General features: G+C 29.7%; 3 protein-coding genes across 18 annotated transcripts in view; 2 read left to right on the top strand and 1 right to left on the bottom strand.

The window, feature by feature from the left end:
• The window catches only part of sls (sallimus), an 82,241-nt gene extending 72,911 nt beyond the window's left edge, over positions 1–9,330 (top strand). For 7 of the 11 annotated variants that reach the window (XM_085661476.1, XM_085661473.1, XM_085661472.1 and 4 more), the window contains 23 exons: positions 128–175; positions 262–372; positions 456–608; positions 1,213–1,576; positions 1,663–1,978; positions 2,059–2,347; positions 2,502–2,579; positions 2,685–2,817; positions 2,938–3,374; positions 3,474–3,746; positions 3,853–4,234; positions 4,328–4,773; positions 4,888–5,029; positions 5,148–5,417; positions 5,503–5,948; positions 6,029–6,331; positions 6,421–6,575; positions 6,655–6,805; positions 6,944–7,021; positions 7,178–7,282; positions 7,364–7,561; positions 7,662–7,967; positions 8,043–9,330. In XM_085661476.1, the coding sequence (XP_085517602.1) occupies positions 128–175; positions 262–372; positions 456–608; positions 1,213–1,576; positions 1,663–1,978; positions 2,059–2,347; positions 2,502–2,579; positions 2,685–2,817; positions 2,938–3,374; positions 3,474–3,746; positions 3,853–4,234; positions 4,328–4,773; positions 4,888–5,029; positions 5,148–5,417; positions 5,503–5,948; positions 6,029–6,331; positions 6,421–6,575; positions 6,655–6,805; positions 6,944–7,021; positions 7,178–7,282; positions 7,364–7,561; positions 7,662–7,967; positions 8,043–8,245 (5,387 nt within the window). In that variant the 3' untranslated portion in view covers positions 8,246–9,330. The remainder of the gene's footprint in view (positions 1–127; positions 176–261; positions 373–455; positions 609–1,212; positions 1,577–1,662; positions 1,979–2,058; positions 2,348–2,501; positions 2,580–2,684; positions 2,818–2,937; positions 3,375–3,473; positions 3,747–3,852; positions 4,235–4,327; positions 4,774–4,887; positions 5,030–5,147; positions 5,418–5,502; positions 5,949–6,028; positions 6,332–6,420; positions 6,576–6,654; positions 6,806–6,943; positions 7,022–7,177; positions 7,283–7,363; positions 7,562–7,661; positions 7,968–8,042) is intronic. The other 4 variants (XM_085661477.1, XM_085661471.1, XM_085661470.1 and 1 more) reach the window with 3 other exon arrangements.
• Positions 9,331–9,484: 154 nt separating this feature from the next.
• On the top strand, positions 9,485–20,319 carry Prp4k (Pre-mRNA processing factor 4 kinase). 6 transcript variants are annotated; one of them, XM_085661489.1, is made up of 16 exons: positions 9,485–10,494; positions 10,963–11,133; positions 11,210–11,459; positions 11,540–12,072; positions 12,143–12,842; positions 12,969–13,319; positions 13,399–13,484; positions 14,224–14,370; positions 14,458–14,611; positions 14,729–14,981; positions 16,498–16,736; positions 16,925–17,125; positions 17,304–17,362; positions 17,769–17,842; positions 18,772–18,846; positions 19,281–20,319. In XM_085661489.1, exons 1-12 carry the CDS (start codon positions 10,490–10,492, stop codon positions 17,123–17,125), a joined length of 3,090 nt encoding a protein of 1,029 aa, XP_085517615.1. In that variant the 5' UTR covers positions 9,485–10,489; the 3' UTR covers positions 17,304–17,362; positions 17,769–17,842; positions 18,772–18,846; positions 19,281–20,319. The 6 variants fall into 6 exon arrangements, with proteins under 6 accessions (XP_085517615.1, XP_085517617.1, XP_085517614.1 ...); XM_085661491.1 differs by having other exon boundaries at positions 17,304–17,377; XM_085661488.1 differs by having other exon boundaries at positions 17,301–17,362.
• LOC118450003 (inositol monophosphatase 1) lies at positions 20,007–22,346 on the bottom strand. Its single transcript, XM_035885314.2, has 6 exons — positions 22,059–22,346; positions 21,520–21,653; positions 20,900–21,159; positions 20,644–20,749; positions 20,413–20,564; positions 20,007–20,339 (listed from the first exon to the last, which is right to left on the bottom strand). Exons 1-6 carry the CDS (start codon positions 22,116–22,118, stop codon positions 20,233–20,235), a joined length of 819 nt encoding a protein of 272 aa, XP_035741207.1. The 5' UTR covers positions 22,119–22,346; the 3' UTR covers positions 20,007–20,232.
• Positions 22,347–24,376: the final 2,030 nt, after the last annotated feature.

The raw sequence follows: 24,376 nt of genomic DNA, 5'->3' as shown, positions 1-24,376 counted from the left end.
TTTGAAAAGTAAAAAAACAATAAGAACATTGCTATCATCATCATTATAATAATTAACAGTTGGTTAGCTACATTTAATATCAATTCATTAATCTTTTTAAATATTTCACATTAAATGTAAATTACAGAAGAAGCAACACTTAGCATCACCAGAGAAGAAGATATTTTCGAAGAAGGTAAATATAAGCATGTATTAATATTAACATACAGATAATTATTTCGTTTTTTTTTTTTTTTATAAAATATTATATAATTTTTATAGAAGTGGAATATGTTGTTCGTGATGGCGATACGATGTACTCAATTTGTTCATACGTAGCTGAAACAGATGAAGCAATTAATCTTGTTGAGGGTGAAAAAGTATATATAATCGGTAAATATTATATATTTATTATTGATTAATAAATAATAAAAGTCATACGCGCCTGTCATAAATTTGTTTATTTTCTTTTTTAGATCATACAAATCAAGACTGGTGGTTTGTAAAGAAAAACTTAACGGAAGAAAAAGGATGGGTGCCAGCGCAATATCTGTTAGATGAAGTACATTATACGTTATATTTACAACGTAAATTACATGAAAAGATCGACAAATTACCTGTATTTGAAAGTAAGTTTTATTATACAAACTGGGCCACAACAACCTGACAATTTTTAAATTACAATAGATAGATAATACTGATATGTAAACAAAAATTAAATTTATTGCGGGTTTGAATAACTTGACACTATTTAGTTAATAATGGAGCAATGGACCGCAGTATACTGTGCGTTTATAGTAAAAATATTTTTTTAAAAATAGTAATTCTTAAAGATTATTTCGACATTTCGACATTCTTAAAGATTATTATAGTCGACATTTTAACATTCCTCGTCATAATGCCATTCTTAATGGAAACAGATCAAATTGTGAATAAAGAACTTTCGATCAACTGTTTCTGCAGCAAAAAAGAAACTATCAAGATCTCGTGCAAAGCGTGAGAACTCCATCTAACATGATAAGCCAATGAATAGGTTCAACGAGGAAACACGTTGCAGCCCTTAATTTATCTTGTAATAGCGTAGCAAGAATTTTGCATAAAAATTTTTAAGTTTTTATCTATATAAACATTAACAAATTCAAAGTCATTATGCAGGAAGAAATTATAGACAGAAGAAATATATCAGACAACATAATGCATAAAAAATACATATGATTTATAATATTTGTTTAGAACCAGCACCGGGAGAGAAGGCATCTGCCCCAAGATTTATTGAGAAATTACAACCAATTCATACACCAGATGGATATACAGTACAATTCGAATGTCAAGTAGAAGGTGTGCCAAGACCTCAAATAACTTGGTTCCGTCAAACAGCCATTATTAAACCATCACCAGACTTCCAAATTTATTATGATGATGATAATGTAGCGACTTTGATTATCAGAGAAGTGTTCCCTGAAGATGCAGGTACCTTTACTTGCGTTGCCAAGAATACTGCAGGATTTGCATCTAGCACAACGGAATTAGTAGTAGAAGCTCCTTTATCTGACCATGGATCAGATTTAACTGGACCATCCAGAAAAAGTTTGTCAAGGTATTAAGATTTATTAATAATTTTTAATAATAATGATAATAACTAACTAAATGAAATACTAATTGATTATCTCATTTTCTATATAGAGAATCTTCTCTGGTTGACATTCTCGAAGGAATTCCACCAACTTTCTCTCGAAAACCTAAAGCAAAATATGTTGATGAAGGTGATGATGTGATACTTGAAAGTCGTCTGGTAGCCGTACCAGAACCTGAAATCATATGGTATTATAAGGACACACAACTTACTACCAGGGAAAATATCATCATTACAAGCGAAAGTGATATGCACATGTATTGTAGTGTAGTTAAAATTTCCAAAGTTCAGAAGAAACAGGAAGGAAATTATAAAATTGTTGCTAAGAATAGAGAGGGTGAAGCTACCATCGAAATACCTTTAAAAGTAAGTAACAAGTTATTAAATCTTATAGCAATTAAAATGCTGGAATACATGAAACATCACTACACATATTGTAACTACAGGTGAAAACTAGCAATCAGGAACCACCAGAAATATTAGAACCATTACAATCGTATGTTGTACGAGAAGGAGAAACTGTTATGTTATCTACTCAAATTGTTGGTAATCCAGCACCAAAAGTAGTATGGTATAAAAATGGAAAGCCACTTAAAGATCTAACACCACAACAAGATGGTCATATAAACACATTGACTATAATCCAACCACAATTAGAAGATACGGGAGAATATTCTGTTGTAGCTACTAATAATTTTGGCAAAGCTGAAACTCAATCAACATTGGTGGTTGAAAGTAAGATAATACTTACTATTCATAAACTTTCTATGACTCTTTATGCTTCTTATTTTACAATTTTTAACAATCAAAATTTGTTAACCATTTGATTACACTGATGATGAGCACTTTGCACTAACACTACCAAATGCTTTACTAATATGTATTTCAGTGATTCCACATCTCAAGTCTTTCATGCTTATTAACATTGAACAGCAAAAAGAAGAGTTCTCTATCTTATCTTCTAAGGGTATGAAATGTATTTATTTCTGCTTATATTTTTATTCATCTTTTAATTCTGTTATTTAATAAGAAAGTATTAAAATTGTACCTAAAAGATTTGCACTATTTATAGAAATACCAAGTGGTGCTCCTGAGCCACCATTATTCACTGAAAGATTCCAAGAACTTACAGTACCTGAAAAGGGTACGTTCAAACTCGTTGCAAAAGTTACTGGAAATCCTATTCCAGAAATAACTTGGTTAAGGTAACTATATTGCTAATTTTATATTACTTTTCATTATCTTTCATATATAACATTGTGTATATATGTATATATATATATATATATACACATATAAATTTTACTACTTAACTTTTATCATAGAAATAATGAGCCATTAGAAAAATCACCAAACATAATAAGAAGCTACGACGGAGAAAACATTGTTCTTGAGATTAGAAATGCTGATTCAGAGACAGATGCTGGTGATTATAAATGTGTTGCTAGTAATTCGATTGGAAAGGCTTCACATGGAGCTAAAGTTACGGTGGACGTCGATAAAGTCACATTTACAAAGAAATTAAAAGAAAAAGTCACTGTTAACGAATATAAAATGTTGGAACTTATATGTGAAACCTCTCATACAGTATCCACTACGTGGTGGCATAATGAAAAAGAAATCAGTGGTATGGATCATCGTGAAATTATTCAGGAAGGGCGAGTACATAAGTTAGTCATCAAAAAGACAAATGCAATAGATGAAGGTACATACAAGTGTACTGTCAAAAATCAGACAACGTCTAGCACTGTTACTGTGAAACGTAAGTTTACTTAATTATATTATCATTATATTATATTTGCAATTGAATATTCATTGAATTGAATATCTTCAATCTAATTGAAACAATCCTTTCTTCCAGCTGCTAAACCTGAATTTACAAGGAAGTTACAAGACTTCGAGGTCAAGGAACGTGAAATAGCAATATTAGAAGTTGAAATAACATCTGAGACTGTAGATGTTGAATGGTATAAAGATGGAGTACCACTGAAACCAAGTACCAATGAAAAACTAGAATTTGTAAAAGAAGGCACCATAAGAAAATTACTTATCAGAAGTACATCAGTGCATGATGAAGGAGAATATACATGTACATTGCTTAATCAACAATGTACAGCTGAAGTTACTGTTGTTGGTACGTATTATTTGTATATTTCTTTAAAAAATTTGGTAATTATTATTTTATAAATACTTCTAAAGAGCAACTTATAACAAGACATTCTTCACTTGATATATTTCAGAATTACCACCAGAAATCATTACTAAGATGCATGATGTGACAATAGCTAGAGGAGAGAAAGCAATTTTCGACATTGAGTTAACCAAAGGTGATGCATTAGTGCGTTGGTTTAAGGATAATCAGGAATTACAGTTTTCTGAACATGTGCAACTTTCTATCGATGGCAAGAGGCAAAAATTGAAGATTTACGATTCAGAACCTGAAGATGCAGGTGTCTACTCTTGTCAAGTTGGAGAACAAACATCTTCAGCTAAATTAACTGTTGAAGAACCTGGTGTAGATTTTATCGCCAAATTACCAGATGTTACATTGGTACCAGTGAATGAAGACGCTTCCTTCTTAATCGAAATATCTCAATCAAATATTCCAGTCACATGGTTAAGGTATATATAACAAATATTTCCTTTTCATATATTATACATAAATTTTACATATATTGTAACTATAATAAAATCATATATAAATTGTATTTATAGAAAAGGAGAAATCATTAGAGAATCAGAAAAATATATTATTATTGATGAGGGTAATATAAAGAAACTCATTGTCAAGAAATGTACAACAGAAGATATTGCAGAATATACAGCTGTTGTAACGAACGTAAAAACATCATCAAGATTAAAAGTTGAAGTCATAGAAACACCTCCGAAAATTAATCCGGATACTCAGACAAAATATACAGTGAACAAAGATGATGACATTGAAATTATCGTCAAATTCACAGCAACACCAATGCCAACGGATGAATGGACTGTTGATGGTCGCATTGTTACAAAATCTAAGAGAATCACTCCTTCGATAGATGAGGAATCTGCTGTTTTAACTATTACGAAAGTGCAGGAAGAAGATATTGGTGATTACAACTTGAGACTCTTCAATCCACATGGTGATGCTTCTATAGTAATAACTGTTGCAATTGCACGTAAGTAAAAAGCTTTAATACAAATAATAATGGACTTTCATATTGCTATAAATTTGAGATTATCATGGATATTGATTATGTATATGTTATTAAAAATAACATTTTTTTATTCAGAACCACCTAGCAAGCCAGGTACACCAGAGCCTTTAGAATTAACAAATGAAAGCATTACACTGCATTGGAAAAAGCCAGAATCAGATGGAAACTTGCCAATCACAGAATACATATTAGAATACCACGAAAAGGCTGAAACTTCGTAAGTCTTAAAAGAAAAAAAAAAGAAAAAGAAAAAATAGATTATTCTGTATATTAATGTTTATATAATCCATAATTTTTTGTTTTAATTTTTACAAAAATATATTGCTTATTTTTAGATGGACCAAAGTCACAGAAAAAATCATTGAAACAAGTCATACGGTAACAAAATTAACAACTAATAAAGAATACACTTTCCGTGTAACAGCTATTAATAAAGTAGGTCTTAGTGAACCATCTTCAGAAACACAATATATAAAAATTTCAAAGCCATCAAGATTAGAGCCACCGATTATATTGGAGCCACTAAAAAGTATAAATGTAGGTTTAAAAGAAACTGTAACACTTTCTTGTATCATTGGAGGATCACCAACACCAGAAATCACATGGTATATAATTTCATTCATATTATATGTTACATAAAAATATTTATAATATATTTATACTTATTTATTATTTGAATTGTTCGATTAGGTTCAAGAATAATCAACTATTTGCTGATACTAATATAACTTATGAAAATCGTGTAGCAAAATATATAATCTTGGAAACAACAGAGACATCTTCAGCAACATTCACTGTAAAAGCAGAAAATGAAGCTGGCACAGCAGAAACCACATGTCAATTGAAAATACAAGAGTCACCAAAATTGATCGTTGATGAAACATTGATAAATCAGAAATTACCTGTAAGTTCTGAATGGAAAATTGATGTTCAAACCAGTGGTTTCCCCACACCGGATATAACATGGTCGAAGAATAGTCAAAAGATAATCGATAAGCGAGTATCAACTCATACTGTAGAGAAAATTTCAACTATTTCTATCAGCTCTATCATGAGAGAAGATACTGGTACTTACACAGCAGAAGCAATTAATGAAGCTGGTAGTTCTTCTATAGATATTCAGCTCAAGGTTATAGGTAAGTTAAAATGATAAATGACTTAAATCTCTTTCAAATCAATCATATTTTACATATACATAAAATTATTTCCTTTTCAGATAAACCAGATAAACCTCAAGGACCAATAATAACAAAAGAGATCCGGCAAGATCGTATTACAATTGAATGGAAAGCACCAATTGATGATGGTGGTCTTGAAATAGAAAAATATACTATTGAGAAATGTGAAACAGCTAAGATGAATTGGATAAAAGTAGCTGATGTTGATAAAAACATAGAAAGTTTCTGTGTACAAAAATTACAATTAGAAGTAGAATATATGTTCAGAGTAATTGCAAAGAATATTGTAGGCGCATCGGAACCCTTGGAATCTGAGCCAGTAAAGACAAGAATGTCTTATGGTACATATTCTTATTTTGTATTAAATAATACTTAATGTATATCTATATTATTATATTCAACTTTTCTATATTCTGTTTAATCATAATAGGTCCACCTGGACCACCGAGAGGGCCTTTAGAGACTTCTGGCATGACCAAAACATCTTTCACAATAAAATGGCAAGTTCCAGAAAATGATGGTGGCTCGCCAATTACAGATTATATCATTGAAATAACAGAGTCAACAAAGAAAGCATGGCAGAAGGTATATACATAAATTAAAGAATACCAAATATTTATCTCCAAAATATTGAATAAAATGAAAAATAATAATTGAATTATAGGTGGGCAACACAAAGGCTGATGTAACAAACATAAATGTATCAAATCTAAAAACCGATATGTCATACGATTTTAGAATAACAGCAAAAAATAAAATTGGAATGGGTGAACCATATATTTCAGAGGAACCAATTATAGTTGGAAAGCGAGCAAGTAAGTATAAATATGTACAAAATAAACGAATTAATAAAAAAGAATTTAAAAAATCATTGCTATGCTTATAAAAAAAAAAATACTACTTATTATTATTTCTTAAAATTTTTCTATTTTAATGCTTATGCTTTTGCTTAGAAATAACAAAGCTTACAGATAGCAGCTTATATGCTTTACTAGGCATATTTCCACCATCAAAAATTGTTATTAGTAAAAGTAAGTAGAGATCGATTGTTCTAATATGTGCATAATAATATGCATGATATTAATAATTTTTTGAATACAATCCTATCTACTAATTTTAATGATAATTAGTAATAAAAAATAAGTTTACAGAACAATTCAATAAATATATATATTCTGTATTTTTAGCTCCACCATCTAGTCCGCTCAATGTTCGAGTAATAAACTTTACAAGTAAGAGTGTAACACTTACATGGTTTCCGCCAGCTAATAATGGAGGAACTGAACTTACAGGTAAAACTAATCGGTTAACTCTCTAATTTATTAAAAAATAATATTATATGCATATAATATATATTTCCAAATATCAAACAGGCTACATTATCGAAAAACGACCATTAATTGGTAAAGGTGCACGATGGATAAAGGTCGTTACTTTAGATGCTACCACTCACCAATATTGCATTGAAAATTTGAAGGAAAGTGAATTTTTATTCAGAGTATTTGCTGAAAATTGTATGGGTCTCAGTATACCTACGAATTCAGAGCCAGTTACTCTTAAGACTCATGCTAGTATGTATATCTATAATATTAATGATGATTATATAACTATACAATTAATTTAATGAGACAGATTTAAACATTATTCTAACTATATTTTTACTCCTATTAGCTGTACCATCAGCACCTACCGCCCCATTAGAAATCAGACAAATAGCTGCAAATACAGTGGTTATAGAATGGGGTAGACCAGAATCTGACGGTGGTGCACCTTTAGAAGGGTATAGAATTGTTATGAGGGATGCTAAAAAGACTATGTGGATTGAGGTAGGACGAGTCAAGGCTGATATACAAAAGATAAATATAAAAGACCTTCAAGAAAATCATGAGTATCTTGTGAGAATCTATGCTAGAAACGAGGTTGGTCTAAGTGAACCATTGGAATCAGATGAACCTTTCAAGATACTACCAACTTCAGGTATGACATACATGTATATACAGTATTTTAATATTTACTTTTCATAAATTCATATACGTAATCTTCTTTACTTAGAATTATCAGTGGTGGAGCCTATTGCAGAAGCCACAGACAAAGGTGAAACTGCGTCTGTGAGTTTTAGCACGGAAAATACAAGTTCCTGGCTCCGAGAGCATAACATGGATGCTGATATTCATTCTTACGCGAGAGGAAGACTTCTTAGAAGAGATGAATACTTTTTCCGCATTTGGCATTATGCTAAGAAACTATTCGAATAAGCATTTCTACAATTTCTAAACGGTTATCCTATTATTTCTACGAAGATTTATCGCTTGTCAAGAATGCATCTGATGCTTATTTTCTCATCAAATGCAACAAAAAAAAAAAAAAAAAAAAAAAAAAAAAACTAATATGTCAAGGTTAGAAAAGAGAGGGGATATATATCTTTTTGGTCATAGAAATGAATGAAAAGAAAGAGATAAAAACGAAGGAGAATCTATGGGCTTTCTTAAGCTAACCAACAATGTCACTTATAGATCTTCCATAAAAGCATGATAGGTTAACTTTCTTTTCTTTGTTGTTTTGTGAATTAAAACAGGAGACTGGACGAATGTAGAAACTAGTCAGAATATAGAGATTATATCGTTATTTTCTAACGAAGTAAGATTTTTCGAAAGAAATGCAATTATCAGAATTTTGTAAATAATCTTTTTCCGAAAGATAGATTCGGTTGAACGAGAAAAAATCACATTCACAAATCTGGCAAGAAAGGAGAAAACGTTTATCAAAATGAGAAAAAAAGAAAAAGAACGAACTGCTCCCTACGAAATAATATTTTAAAAGGAGAATGACAACGTGATTAGACGATAACTCGGATTTCTTATAGAAAGATGTGATACATATGATACGATAGTCGAACGGTTGAATATCGAACTATCCTTTTTCCCTTTTCCCTTACCTTTCCTACTCAGTCCTCCCTCTATATCTCCGCCCAAGAATGTTGCAAGCGGTAGGCAATATTCAGTCACTTATTTAAAGTTTTTGGGAGGATTACTTTAAGTATTTATTATTAATCTATAATCTATATTTATAATATTATTTGTTATCATTGCCGATAGGTTTATTAAATAATTATTGATTATCGTCGATTATCGAATCGACATTTTGAAGGACTGATCGTAACAGTCGAATTAAACGAGACAAATGTCATGCCTCGTTGGTATCATCGTGAGACGTAATAAATATAGGTGCAAAACAATATCACTGATATACCAGCGACGTGTCGCATTGCTCGTAATTACATTGTAAAATATTTTACGAATTAAATTATGACAAATTATAAATATATCTCAATTCTTTTTTTTTTTTTATTATTATCGATAATCCCAGTACCTTCCTTTTTGTTCGATTAATTAAGAATAAAAAAAATATTTATAGACATTATTTCGCAAATAGGAAAACTACTTCTTTTGCTACGTGAGATTTGAACAAAATTATATAAAATCAGTGAAACATCCAAAAGATATAAAATCATTACGTATTAAAGCATTTTGTAACAATCATTCTTTTTTTAAATAGATTATCAACGCGAATTAAGAAACATTTAAAATGTTATTGTAGAGTTAAAAATAGAATGATGAAGATCTCGATTTATCAATTGGCTCAAATTATCTCAGTGTATACAGAAATATTTAATGTATCTCACTCTTGTATTTCAAAAAAAAAAGAGGACAAAAAAAATTTATAAAATTGATTATACGTATTAATAAGAAAATTTATAATATTTTTAAGAAACATGCAATGAAATTTAAATCGGAAAATTTTTATAAAAACGATTGAAACCAGTCATTTTTTGTATTGATTGGTAATTCTAATGTTAAAGTTTTTACTTTCGAAATCTAAATCATACATACACATAATAAACTTATATTGTAGTCTCATAAAGTGGAAATGGAATAGTGCGCGAAGTATTGTGTACAGGCGGTTAAATATGAAACTAAATTATATAACTATTTTAGATATACATAAGAGTAGGATACACAGATGGCACAATTTTTTCATCTTTTAATAATACTATAATATAATCTAACAATAGAACAGAAAAATTGTTAAAAATTTTTAAGAATATATTAAATTAATCAATTTTTGATTGCTTTAACCTCCACATAGCGTGTGTTAGGACATGAGTTACCATCCCCACTTTATTTCATTTAAGGAATTGTCGCGCATACGCATAACGAACAAAGTTTTTTGCCAGCAGAGAAAATAATATCATTTATACCGTGATATTTTCAGCCTTTTCCCGATTTAATTGGTAATGTAGTCTTCTTATTACATATATGGAATCTCTATTGCAATAATCGAAATAAAATTATATCGATAATCAAAATCTCATTCGAGATACACCAAACAGAAGAATCGATAATACAAAATGGCTTCTTGTTAAAGAATGAACGTATGCGTATTATCAAGTGCAGTGATTCCATAATATTTTCATTATTTATAATTTATATAATATCAACATGGGGTAAGTGCGCTTTCTTTACGTTACATAGAATTTTCGTAAATTTTTCAAGCAATTAATTTGTACAACATAGAATGATGAATATCAGCCATTCTGTTTACATCACTGTCGTGTGAGAAATGTTTGTTTTTAGATTTTTACGAATTAGCAATCATTACAAATTTCATATATTTAAATTACACATAACGATTATATAATATTTTTATTGTATGAAGAAATAATTTCGGAAGAAATTTTTCCTGAATATTTATTCGATAATAACCTAGAATTCATTGTTTGTAACCTTCATATCTTTCACACTTGTACAATTCGAAACTAATAAAGTTAAATTCCATTCATAGATATTTTAAATCTTATATTAATATCCATTGTATTTTAGCATATGCAACTTTTTATCGATAATGAATTTAATCGTAATATTGAAAATTCATTTTATATCAAAGCTTATAATATGTAAACAATATATTTTAGCTCATCAGATATAGAAGCCTTAGATTCAAAAAGAGAAATCGTTGGCATAGACTCAGAATCAGATATGCTTGGTGATCAAAGGAAAAAGAAGAAAAGAAAACACAAGCACCACAAACATAAAAAGGATAGAGTGATAGAGAAAGAAGATGGAAGAATAGATAGACAAGAAAGGTATTTAAAGCATAAATATGAATAGTTTGTTTTAATGGATATTAAAAGTAAAATATTGCATTAAATGAATTTATAGAAAAAAACACAAGAAACATAAAAGACCGCGTAAAGAGAAAGAAATTGAAAATGGTTCATTGGATGAGAAAGCATCATCTCGTATTAATCAGAAAGAAATTGGTCTTAATGGCAAGGTCAAAAATTCATTATTAGAAATAGTTTCTACAGAAGAAAGCGAAGATGAGAAATTAATAGATCTTGATTCTGATGAAGTAGATTGTACTATTATTGAAGATGATATTGATTTGGAAGAATTAATGAAACAGAAGGTATGTACACAACAATTTGAAATAGTTGAAATAATGGAGTTAAGTAAATCTTTCTTAAAAATATTACAATTTATTCATAGGAGCGATTACAAGCATGTTTAGTTCAATATTTGTCAGATGAGTCGGAAAAGGAAGATAAGGAACCGGAAGAGGAGGAAGAAGAAGAAGAAGAAGAAGAAGAAGAAGAAGAAGGAGGAGAGGAGGATGAAGAAACAAAAGCAGAAACTCCAGATGTAATACTCGTAGAAGACGATAGTGAAGATGACAATATACTCCATAAAAAACGACCTAGAAGTAAGTCAGGAAGTAGGGAACGTAAAAAAATATCGAAACCTGAAAGACGCGTTGTAGTTGATATGAGTAGAGATCGAAGAACCAGAGAGGACCACAAAGATAAGAGAAGAGATTCTGACAGAAGAAGAGAGGATAAGACCCGGCCAAGAGAAGAAATAAAAAGGGATGATGTGAGAAGGGATGAGAAACGAAAAACTAATGAAAGGCATAAGGAAGATTCGAGAAAAGAGGATTCTAGAAAAAGGATAGAAGAAGAGAAACGTAAAGATACTACTAGTAGTAGAAGGGATGAATCGCGCAAAAGAGAGCACGATCGAAGGTGAGCTATATCGTTTGATTAAACATTGTTGTTATTATTATTACTGTCATCGTTATTATTTTTATCGCAGGGAGGAAGAACGAGTAGACAGAAAACGAGATCTGAGTCGACACTTATCTAGATCTCATAACGATTCTAAGTGTCAAGATGCTAAAGTAGATATTAAACATATTTCATCGAGGCGTGATAGTCGTGATAGAGGAGACAATCGGGACCGTCAAAGTAGTCGAGATCGACAATCAAGCCGGGATCGACATACTAGTCGCGATCGTTATAATCGAGATAGACCACTAAGTAAAGATCGTCATTCCAGTCGTGATAAAAGAGATAGCAGAGAACGACATACTAGTCGAGATCGTCATGCCAACAGGGATAGGCAAGCCAGTCGTGATCGTATGGACACAAGGGATCGACGCGATAGTCGGAATCATGAGAAGATCAGAGAACGATCTAGAAGTACGAGAAGATCTCGTAGTCCCATTAGAAATAGAATGGACAGAGATCGCAACGATCGTTATAAAAGATCGCGTTCTTTATCTCGAAGTCGAAGGGGTAGGGAAAAACACATACGAGATCATGAAAGGGATAGAGAGAAGAATGGTAAAAAGGAAAGAAGTGATAAGTACAAAGACTCTTTGTCGGAAGGCCTAAAAGTCGAACGTTTTGACAGTTCTAGCGAAGAAGAGATCAAGGATATTGACATTGAGGAAGAGGAAGATGAGGAAGCTATTATTGAACGTAGAAGAAAACAGAGAGGAGAGTTACTCAAGGTATTATTTCATTATATTAATTTTTAAGTTTTATAAAACATTGTTTACTTATTTTGCGCAATATCTTATTTATTTATTTTTTTTTTTTTTTTTTTTTTTTTTTTTTTTTTTTTTTTTCCTATTTAGCGATTAAGTGGACCATATGAAGATTCAAATATGTCTGCTGATGTAACAGCTGTCACTGGAACTCCTCCGTCTGAAAGTCATTCAAATACATCTCAAAAATCACCAGAGATACCTTCAAACAATAATGAATCCACTTCTGAAAGCCATACTCCGCCACTGCCTGAAAAACCAAAGTCACCACAGCCAGTTAAGAAAAGAAAGTCTAGATTTGAGGATGCATTACCTGAAGAATCTGAGAAGGTTGAAAATATACAAAATGCAGAGAAAGTTAAGCAAGATGAAAAACAAAGTACAAAGAAAACAAATGAATGGGATATGTTTGCTGAAGCGGATAATATCGGTGATTTTAATGTATGTATGCTTTATAGAAATATTTTATTTATTATATTATAATCACACTACAATTCTCTTTATTTTTAAACCTTTCTAGAGCCCTACCGTTGAAGGAAAACGTTTAGGTGGTCCTGACAATCCTAGTTTAACAGATAATTGGGATGATGCAGAAGGATATTATCGGTAAGACACTTATTACTTATAATATCGCGGGTTGAGAATCATAGTCTTGTAAGTACAAATTTTAAAACTTTGAGATAATACTAAATTTTCAAATCTGAACATTAAACCTACCATAGCGTTAAATGACCGGTTTCAAGCTTTTGATTAAATATTTTGCATTCGATGTTATCGACTTCGTCATTTAATTTTACAACTTTTTTTCTCAGATAAATATATCTCATATCAAATAAGATATTGTAACAAGAGTAAAGTGACACAAATCTGTTTCAAATATAAGAAATATGTTTGTGGACAATGTGTAATGGAACGATCTATAATTTATAAAAAATGTGATGGACAAGAGAGGGATACTTATTACTTATTTTTACGCGAAAGAAACTATAGAACTCTTCTGTATTAATCATTTCTCTTCTTGTCTAAGTTGAAATAAAAGAAATAAATTTTGTTGTTGTTATTATTAATCTAAAAATTATTTTGTTTATTAACGTACTAAATTGACTATAAACTGCATCTAATCGAAAAAAATATAATTGTAGAAATAAGAAGAAATGTAGAAAACAGTATAAATATATATGTATATATATATATATATATATATATATATATATATATGGAATTTTTTAAAACACTATTTTATATGCAACTCACACCACTATGATTTTCAATCTGTCACATATCAATTTCTTATGTTAATATTAATTATGTTTAAATTAAACGAATAACATAATATCAATTTTAGCGTTCGGGTTGGTGAGACTTTAGATTCGCGATATGTTGTTTATGGTTATACAGGACAAGGAGTTTTTAGCAATGTCGTAAGGGCTAGAGACAGTGCTCGAGGCAATTTAGATGTTGCGGTGAAAATAATCCGGAATAATGAAATTATGTAAGAAATTTATTTACTTTGTAATATACATAAATTTTATATAATCATAAAGACAACTTTGTCAGACTATTTTTATGGTTTTTACAGGCATCGTACTGGTCTCAAAGAATTAGAAATACTTCGAAAACTTAACGATGCAGATCCAGAGGACCGATTTCATTGTTTGAGATTATTTCGACATTTTTTTCATAAAAATCATCTATGTATGGTTTTTGAACCATTAGCTATGAATTTAAGAGAGGTATGTATATGAAAAAAATACTGTACAAGTATAATTATTGTATGTAGATAATTTGTATATGCGTGTGTGTACATATATGTGTATATATATTCTTTTTTCTTTTTTATTACTACATAGGTATTGAAAAAATATGGTAAAGATGTGGGTCTGCATGTTAAAGCAGTCAGGTCGTATACACAACAGCTTTTCCTTGCATTAAAATTATTAAAACGAGCAAATATTTTACACGCTGACATTAAACCAGATAATATTCTAGTCAGTGAAAGTAAACTGGTATTGAAACTTTGTGATTTTGGTTCTGCCTCCCATGCTCATGAAAATGAGATAACACCGTATCTTGTATCAAGATTTTATCGTGCTCCTGAAATTAGTAAGTATATTAGTTGATTATTTTTTATTTTTATATGAATGAAAATAAATTATAAAAGTCAGTGTACGAATAAAATTATCTGGATAGACAGGTAACCTTATAATGCGTGATCATCTTAAGACAGAGTGACAATGGAGAAAATATTGTTATAATTTGTGAGAGAAGGTAGATTATTATAGTGTCATATAGTTATTTTCTTTTTTATTTAAATTTCTAACTTTCCAAATAATGAAATAAGAATAAAACTTTGATACAGTAATATTAGAAAAAAAAAAAAAAAAAGAACATCAAAATTATAGTTCGCTCAAAGAATCGAGTCAGTAGAGGCAAACAACCATAGCTAATTGGGACAGGAGTATATTTACAAATCCTTTTTAAATACCGTAACACTTTTCGGATAGAAAATTGAAGCAAACCTAACAATGACCTATTATATGTAAGTAAATTTACTCCTGAATTTAATAATTAATTATCATCCACCGGCTAATAACTGAAATCACTTGCATCTATCATGTATTTAGCACGCGAATATTTTGTGTACTTTTACTGACTCGGTTTGTTGCACAGTGTTTCACTCAATGCACCAAAATCAAAGATTTCAAATGTAAAATCTGAAAAAATCTTAGATCGTAAAATATTAGTAACGTAATATAATAACTTTTACAGAATATATTAATCTATTTGTTAAAATTGAAGAGTGAAGTTTAATGTAAAAAGAAAGGGCCATTTTTTTTCATATTTGAGACAGTAATATTTGTCTCTTTAGTTTGATTTTTATAAATTGTAGTTAATATTGTAGTATTCCTTTAAAATTTCATGAGTAATTTTAATAGAATAATAACAAATTTTCTTAATTTTTTATATAGAATTTCTATAAGTTTTGAGGTGACTTTTAAAAAAAATATCTCCATGAATTTTTGTATAGTAATTTTGAATACATTGAACTTTACATTAATGTCAAATTTCTTTATTCAAGATAAAAAAGATAATCGAAATCTTTATTGACATGTTCGCTCTTGAGGACCCACTATGACCGTCGTATAGTGGTCTTAGATCAAGGATTTTAATTATACATTTTAAGAATTTAAAATGAAGTTTCTTAATTAATCTCAAAATTTGTTAAATATATTTATGATAAATCCATATTAAAATACAGGACAAAAAACATTAAATTTAACAAAGAAGTTCATATAAACATATATGAACTTAGTTTAGTATAAGATCATTGTCAGACAAATACAGACACATGTTTTGAATTCGATTAAATATAACAAATAAATATAATGCTTTCCATGTTTTGCGAATTAAGTAATATTTAAGTAACTATAAAAAAAGGGGGGGGGGACGAAGAAAAAAAAACAAAGAACTTGGTACAAAGTTATGATTGTTGTCCCAAACGGCCATATATATGTGCGAAACACTGTGCGTTAAACGGACTATAGATCTTTATATTAGAAAAATGTTTGGTGCTATAGAATTTTTGTTATGTATCAGAAATAATATTGATTTTTTTTAGTTCTTGGTATACCATATGATTTTGGCATTGACATGTGGTCTGTTGGATGCACAATATATGAATTATACACTGGAAAAATAATGTTTTCGGGAAAAACAAACAATCAGATGTTAAAGTTTTTCATGGATCTAAAGGGCAAGATGCCTAATAAACTAATAAGGAAAGGAACCTTCAAGGATCAACATTTTGACTCTAACTGCAATTTTCTTTATCATGAAGTTGATAAAGTTACTGAGCGGGTAAGTCGCTGTACAATTTTTCTCTACGATTACGTTTACGTTTTCTCATGTGGTAAGCTCTATTTTTATTCGTAAAATAATATTTTTCTAATCTGCATCTGCACAAAGTAGCTCCCAAAGAAGTTTCTTCCATTATGTCTTGTAGTGTTTCTACAATATATGAGATAATTCAACGTATTTACTTTTAGGAAAAAATCGTCGTAATGTCCACTCTTCCGGCAACTCGTGATCTTAATGCAGAACTTGGTGGGAATTCATTACCACCCGAACAAAGTCGGAAAGTTGGTCAGCTGAAAGATCTGCTAGAACGCACGTTGATGTTGGATGCAGGGAAAAGAATCACTGTGAACCATGCTCTGGCACACCCTTTTATACAAGAAAAAATTTAGGTAACCCTGCCTAGGGTCCTTGTACAACAGAAAAATTATTAACGTAAATTTGTGAATTTGAAATGAGACACCGCTAACGATAATCCGCATTCACCGAATATTATCAAATATTAAATACGGATATTGCTAGCCAAAATGGTGTCTGTCTTACATGAACTGTCTGTATTGGTTTTAGCAGAAAGAGGCGGCGCATAGTTTCAAGTGTAACTCAATCAAGACAACGAAGAGCAAAAAGCAGTAAATATTTATAATGCATGTATCATCGTATTGCAACGTTGTACTCTATCAATCTGAAATAACGTATTAATTAGGTTGTTAAGAACTATTACAGGTCAATAGAGTGCAATATTTTTTATAAGACATAATCAATTTTCGTAAGGAAGTAAATTACTTCCTAATATCTGTTGTATAAGCAATTTTAGCGGGAACATAGAATTTTACTATTTAAACGTATTCACAGAATTTCATAACGTATTACTTAAATACGTAATTAGGTTATATGCCTTTTTATTTTTGTCTTCAAGTAATAATCATTGTGAATTGAAAAGTAATGAGCTCACGTTAAAAAGAAAAAGAAAAAAAAAATGATATATTCTTATCAATCTTATAAATACTTGGTACCTAAAAGTAACGTTGTTCTTAGGTGAATGAGTCAGACTGGAAAAAGTGACCGCCTCTTTCAGCATGAACTGGCCATCGATACTTAGCATTATGGTGGTATGTGGTAATTTTCTTTTTTTTCACTTTTTCGATTTAAAGCGCGACTTCCTTACGGATAGTATCTCTTATAAATTATTATAAAATACATTAACATTAAATATTTAGTACTGAATATTTGTTATTTCATAACAAGAGATTGTAAGACTCCAAAATTTTATCACACAGTTCAGGAACGGTCTTTTTTGTTCTTTTACGTCAGCGATGCACAAAAATGGCATTCGCTATTAGAAACTTAGCGACAAAGAAACTTTGTGTATAATCTGAAGAGAAAAAAAATTGTATAATAAGTAGGTCAACTATTGAAATAAAAATACAAATGCTTAACAGAAAGTGGAGAGAGCCCTGCATTTTATATTTTCAGTCACTATCACGTACGAGTTTATTGCGTTTCAAGCGTTAGCTACAAATGATTTACGTGTGTCCTATCGTATTAATGAACTATAAGCATACAAATTTTATTTTAACGGAACGACGTAACAGATTTATCATATTATGTTAGTCGATCTTTAATAACTCGCATAAGATAAATGTAGATGAATATATGATTGTAAACGATATCGCATGCATATAAGACGCGAATCGAGAAAATATTTTTCATTTGAGCTCAGTAAACAGTTATAAAAGTTAATCAACACACACTCACACACACACACACATATATATATATATATATATATATATATATATATATAAAATATATATATATATATTTCATACTGTAGGATACTTTAGAAACATAATTATATCACAGGATATACACATCTCTGTATAATAACATTATAGTTCTAAGAATTAAAATTCTTTAGCCAATACTTTATTTAAAGTTATTACTTAATGTAAAATAGGGCAGACTTTCAGTGCTGTTTAAATGGTTCATGGAATAATTTTTAATAAGAGAAAACTGTACGAGGCTGCTTATGTTTCAGATGAATCTTCAATTCGAATCATCTTTATGTGCAAGCGGACCTTTCAAGGGCCTTTAGTGCTGATCCCGTTGCAAGGTATTCATAGGGGACTGCCTTATGGGATATTTAGTATATCCGATTCTTGTAACATATCGTATATAGTTTATTGACAATTATAAACAGTGTTGTGTGTACTTTACACAAAGAGTTTTCTTCATAATTTTTCTAACGACGATAAACATTATCATAATAATAATAATAATAATAATAATAATAATAATAATGATAATGATAATAATAATATTAATAACAATAATAATAAAAATAATAATAATGATAATATTAATAACAATAATAAAAGCCATCGCGTATTAAATGTAATCAAAAACATGAAATTTGTGTATGAGGAGGACGAGTAGAAATTTTAAGCACATTTCAATATACATATATACAGAAATAAAAGAATATATTCAATATCAACTTTAGCATATGCTTTTCTAATTGACAATTTGGTGATGTTTCACTTATAGCCCTCCCTGTGAGGAGGGGAGGCAACGGAAGAGATCAGATGCTGAGAAGGAATGATGAAAGGTGTCCCAAAGGAATGGTAAAAACAACGCATAGATACTCTCTGCTCCGTCTCATCAAACCTGCTTAAACAAGATATCATCGTCGAGTCATCAAAGAATGGATCATCAAAGATTGAACTAATTATGAGCCAATACAAGGTTTGTCTTAAAGACTTATCAAGAAGAGCAAAACTGTAAGTATGTATGCAGGTAAAGTATATATCGTAAAAATATTAAAAATAAAAAATTATAAAGATATAGCGTTTTTACAATTCATTATTTTTATAATATGATAAGCAATAATTAAGATTTTAATATATATTCTAATCATTATGGCTTTGAGTTTTCAGATAATTAATTAAAAATCTCAAAAGAGTATAACAACACATATAATACTGAAGAAACATACAATGAAAGATATTATGTGTTAATATACGTATATACTTTTAATAAAACTTATACAATAAATATATTAGTATAATACAATCACAGCGAGATGTGGAAATTTTGATATAATGAAATATTATCTATTAATTTTGTGTAAGAAATGTAATAACGCAAAAATATAGTTTATATATTATAAGATTTAAAAATTGTTCTTTCATTATCTTAATATCGTCATAGATAAGTAATCACGAAGAACCAACCGACAAAATAAAGTAAAGGAAGAAAACGGAGCTTGGCATATAATATTTAGAACAATCTTTCTTTATTTTCATTTCTATCAATGCCGCATTATAAAACATAATTTGTAAGAGATATATATAGTATATATATACTATACAACACACACACACACACACACACACACACACACACACACACACACACATACGATTGGAGTCTTTGGTATAAGTACAACCGAATAAGTAAATACAAGACGAAAAGAATGATCACTATGTTATACGAATTTTCAATCTCGTTCCGGATAATACTGTACAAGTTGTTTACACAATTCTTGAGCTAATTCCATGGATGATGCACATAATACTCTTCTGCTCATGACATCAAATGGTCCTCCTGATGGAAAAATATTTATGTAGAGAATTCTCGTAAGCATGATGTTTAAGAAAATTATTAAACAATCATACACCTGCTGGATCTATACAAACGCCTCCTGCTTCTCTGACGATAAGATCACCAGCCGCAATGTCCCAAGCATGAATTCCATATTCAAAGCAAACATCGGCACCACCAAGTGCCACCATACACATATTCAAAGCCGCCGATCCTAACGCTCTCATTCTAAAGAAAAAATTCGTCAATTAATTGTTTAAATACTATTAAATGTTTCTCAAGAGGGAAATGTTCTTTTTCATTTTACCCGTGGATCTGTGGTATCAAAATATTAATATTTTGAAAGACGACTTTCATTTTCTTAGGATCTCTACTTGTACCCATCTCTACCATGATCAAGGCTTTGCGTAACTCTAAAAAATTGTAACGTCTTTAATGAGTCCAAATAAAAGAAAGGTATGAAAAATTCTAATGATGATTTTACTATATATATGCAAGCTATGTTGTACACCATGAGAACTTTTTTATGACATCTTTTTTAGATTTAATCATAAATAGATCACCTTTCTGGCCAGAAACTCGTATCGGGGCACCATTCAAAAAAGCACCTTTGCCTCTGCGAGCTGTGAATAACTGTTCTAAAATAGGATTATAAACAACACCAATTTCTGCAACCTTTCCTATATGCAAACCAACCGATATGCATGTGTGCGGTAAACCATGAACGAAATTCATAGTTCCGTCAATCGGATCTATGATCCATGTTGGCGCGTCCGTTAATTCTGCTTTTTTACCCAAAGACGTAGATTCCTCGCCAATGAATCTGAAAACAAGTATACGTATATGCATTTTAACTTAACATTTAAATGAACAAATATTGTTTAACGAGATTGTTCGTAAAAAATCATCGTAGAGTTTATAACGGAAAACTCTATCAATTACCATAAATGAATTTTTATTGAAATCGTAAGTTCCCCTTTGATTTAATTGATCGTTAAATCTATTTATCATTTTAAGGAGGAGAAATGCATGTCGATGGGCATTAAAAAAAGATCAGCTGAATCACGATTAACGTGAGATCATTTTAAAGAAGAAAAACAAGTTGATCAAAATGAAATCGATAAAACATACTTGAATTTATTTCAAAAAGGATTATAAACAATGTCTTAAATATCGTACGTACTTGTGATCTGGAAACTTTGAAGATATGCCATCCATGAGAAGTTTCTCGACCTTTTGATCCCACTCAGTAACGAGATCCACATCGCATGATTTTGTCATTGCATCTTTGCACTGATATATCTTTTCTCTCACGATCTAAGGTATATGATTTCATTTACATTTCTTTTTTATTTATATTTTTTTCTTTTTTCCATGAACTTTCGACAATTTTTATCTGTCAAATCTTATTACGATTTAACGATAATATTTTGCAAAATTAATAAAAAGAAAAAAAGGATTAAAAAATAATTTATTTTGACCATGAACAAATCTTCCTTCGGAGAAGCTAAACAAGTGTTCGATATAGCTAAGTCGCTAAAATTAAATTGAAGGCTATCTATCGATTGGATAATAAACAGATAATAATCGTCACTTAGATATTCCATTCATGAGAGATTTTTAAATGATCAAGTTAAGATCTGTGTATACATTGGATCTTAAGTAACCAAGATAATTGAATTTTTAATTAAGGATATCTTTTAACTGGTTTTAATTTCTTACCGAACCGGCTTCTTTAACCAGTCGAAGAATTTCCACATAATATTCCTCGATGTCAGACATTTTAATAAATCGATAGAGCAAATAAGAATCTCGAAATATTCCTGATAGAATCGCTTTGACACTTTTGTTAGTTTGTCATCCTATTAAGAACATGAAGGAACAAAAAAAGTCCTCCAACAACCACTACGAGTAATAGCAATCAACTGACGTAATTTTCGTCAGCTGTTGCCGAAGAACGATCGTCATTTTGTTGTTTTACCCACTCCTGAAGTCGCATCTATAGCGACTGTGGCGCCAATGATATTCCAATAATCGCACTTGCGCGATTGACCCGATGTTATAAACGATTTTTTGTTTGTTGTGATACATATTCATCGACTAAATACATATTTATATGTTTAAAATATTCTTTAACGCAATGACACAATTTCTATTACGTAGTATATAGTATCTCATGAAAGTTTAACTAATGATAAGAGAGGGAATGTATCAAAAGATTAACGAAGAAAACGCTGTTTGTTTAACAGAACAATATTATTATCACTTTTAACACATATACATATACATAGCTTTGCAATTTTTAATATAGTCTATATATATATATATATATTCTATATACATATAGAATAATATATATTCTTTTTTGTTTCTTCTTTTATGTATATATATGTTTATATACGTGTACGTATTGCCACGGCCGAAGTGTAATACGTGAAATTTTAAGGAAGTAATTTATTAAATTATTAACTAAAGTAACACTTCAGACTTTCTAAACATATTTTCTTTCGAAAAGGAGATACTCATTCTCTCTCTCTCTCTCTCTCTCTCTCTCTCCTTTTATGTTCTCTCTTCGATCATTACGATATATACATTAGTACATGTATTTTAATTATTACATCTAAAGTTGATTTTGTTCCGCAAAAAATGATATGTATCGGACACGCCTCGAAGGAACACGAGGCATTATTATTTTTCTTTAGCCTAAGATCGCTTTCACTTTGTTTTCTAACGTACATAAATACAGGCATCACGTATCACGGACGCTTTTATTACGATAAACATTTGAATAGTTTTTCTTTCTTAATTTGCGATAGCGCGCATATATTCGTACAAGTGTGTATATGTAAATGTGCATATATATATATATATACACATACATACATATATACAAAATATTCCTCGTAACGGTAACTATGATTAACAATAATCTGATAAAAAAAACAAAAATAGAAATTTGATAGCTTCTAACTGCCAATAAATTACAATAACAATAATTGACTAAATGTAAATATTAATGCTTGGTGTTACAAAAAATATTTTAATTGATTATTTAATTGTTCCGTATGTTTACGAGGACAATCTAACACGTTCTACGGATGTAAAACATTGCAATATAATTGATGCTACATATAATAATTTATAAAAAGAGTTGCGGAGTTGAAATATAATCTGAATATCTACTTTAGCTAGTATATTGTTACGTTTACTTATTATTTAAGATTCTAATTAATTCATTCAATAACTGAGAATTATGTATCATTAAATTTAAAATTGTTTATTTTGAATAGTAATGTAAACTTAAAACGACATCGTGTGTATTCATTGAATTTGTTTTACTGTATTATATTTTATTGTAAAAAAAAAAAAGGAGAAATATAATGGTTCCATTCCAAAAAGTCAAGATTATCTTGTTTTTTTTTACCGAAAAAGAAATATTTGGCAATTATTACTATTATTATAATTTATTACCGATTAAAAACTAATAAATTTTTATTCTTTCTTATTATGACTTTTGTTTGTTGGTAAATTATTGTAAGAGGCTTAAAAATTATGGTTATCATTACGAGGTCTATATATTATATATATACACATATATTATATATATACTTATATTATATATATATATATATATACACATATATATAAATAATTTGTTTTCTTTCTATTTGCGTTCTTCATAAAAGTAATAAGCGTCGAATGAATTATCGATCGATTACTATATCTCATCGTTGTACATTTCCGTTCTTTCAATCGAGTAGATTGGCATTCTATCGATTCAATATAATCGCTGGCTCGCTATAAAATTTTCTTCATTTATTTTCTTTCTCAATCGTAAAGCACAAAAGAGAAGCGGATCAACTTTATTGATACTTCGATAAATTCTGTTAAAACGACGTTTAAATACTTTTTTACGACATTTTATATATGTTATTGTTGTCATTGTTTCTTTTTTCTCTAGTGTATTTTTATTGCTGAAGAAAGAATCATATCTATGACAACCGTATTTCTATTTGGTTTCAATAAGTAATAAAAAGTTG

The sequence above is a fragment of the Vespa mandarinia genome, chromosome 15 (genome assembly GCF_050613455.1).
Source record: "Vespa mandarinia isolate Hongniang chromosome 15, ASM5061345v1, whole genome shotgun sequence".
NCBI classification, from domain to species: domain Eukaryota; kingdom Metazoa; phylum Arthropoda; class Insecta; order Hymenoptera; family Vespidae; genus Vespa; species Vespa mandarinia.
This window is presented reverse-complemented; position numbering and strand designations above follow the sequence as displayed.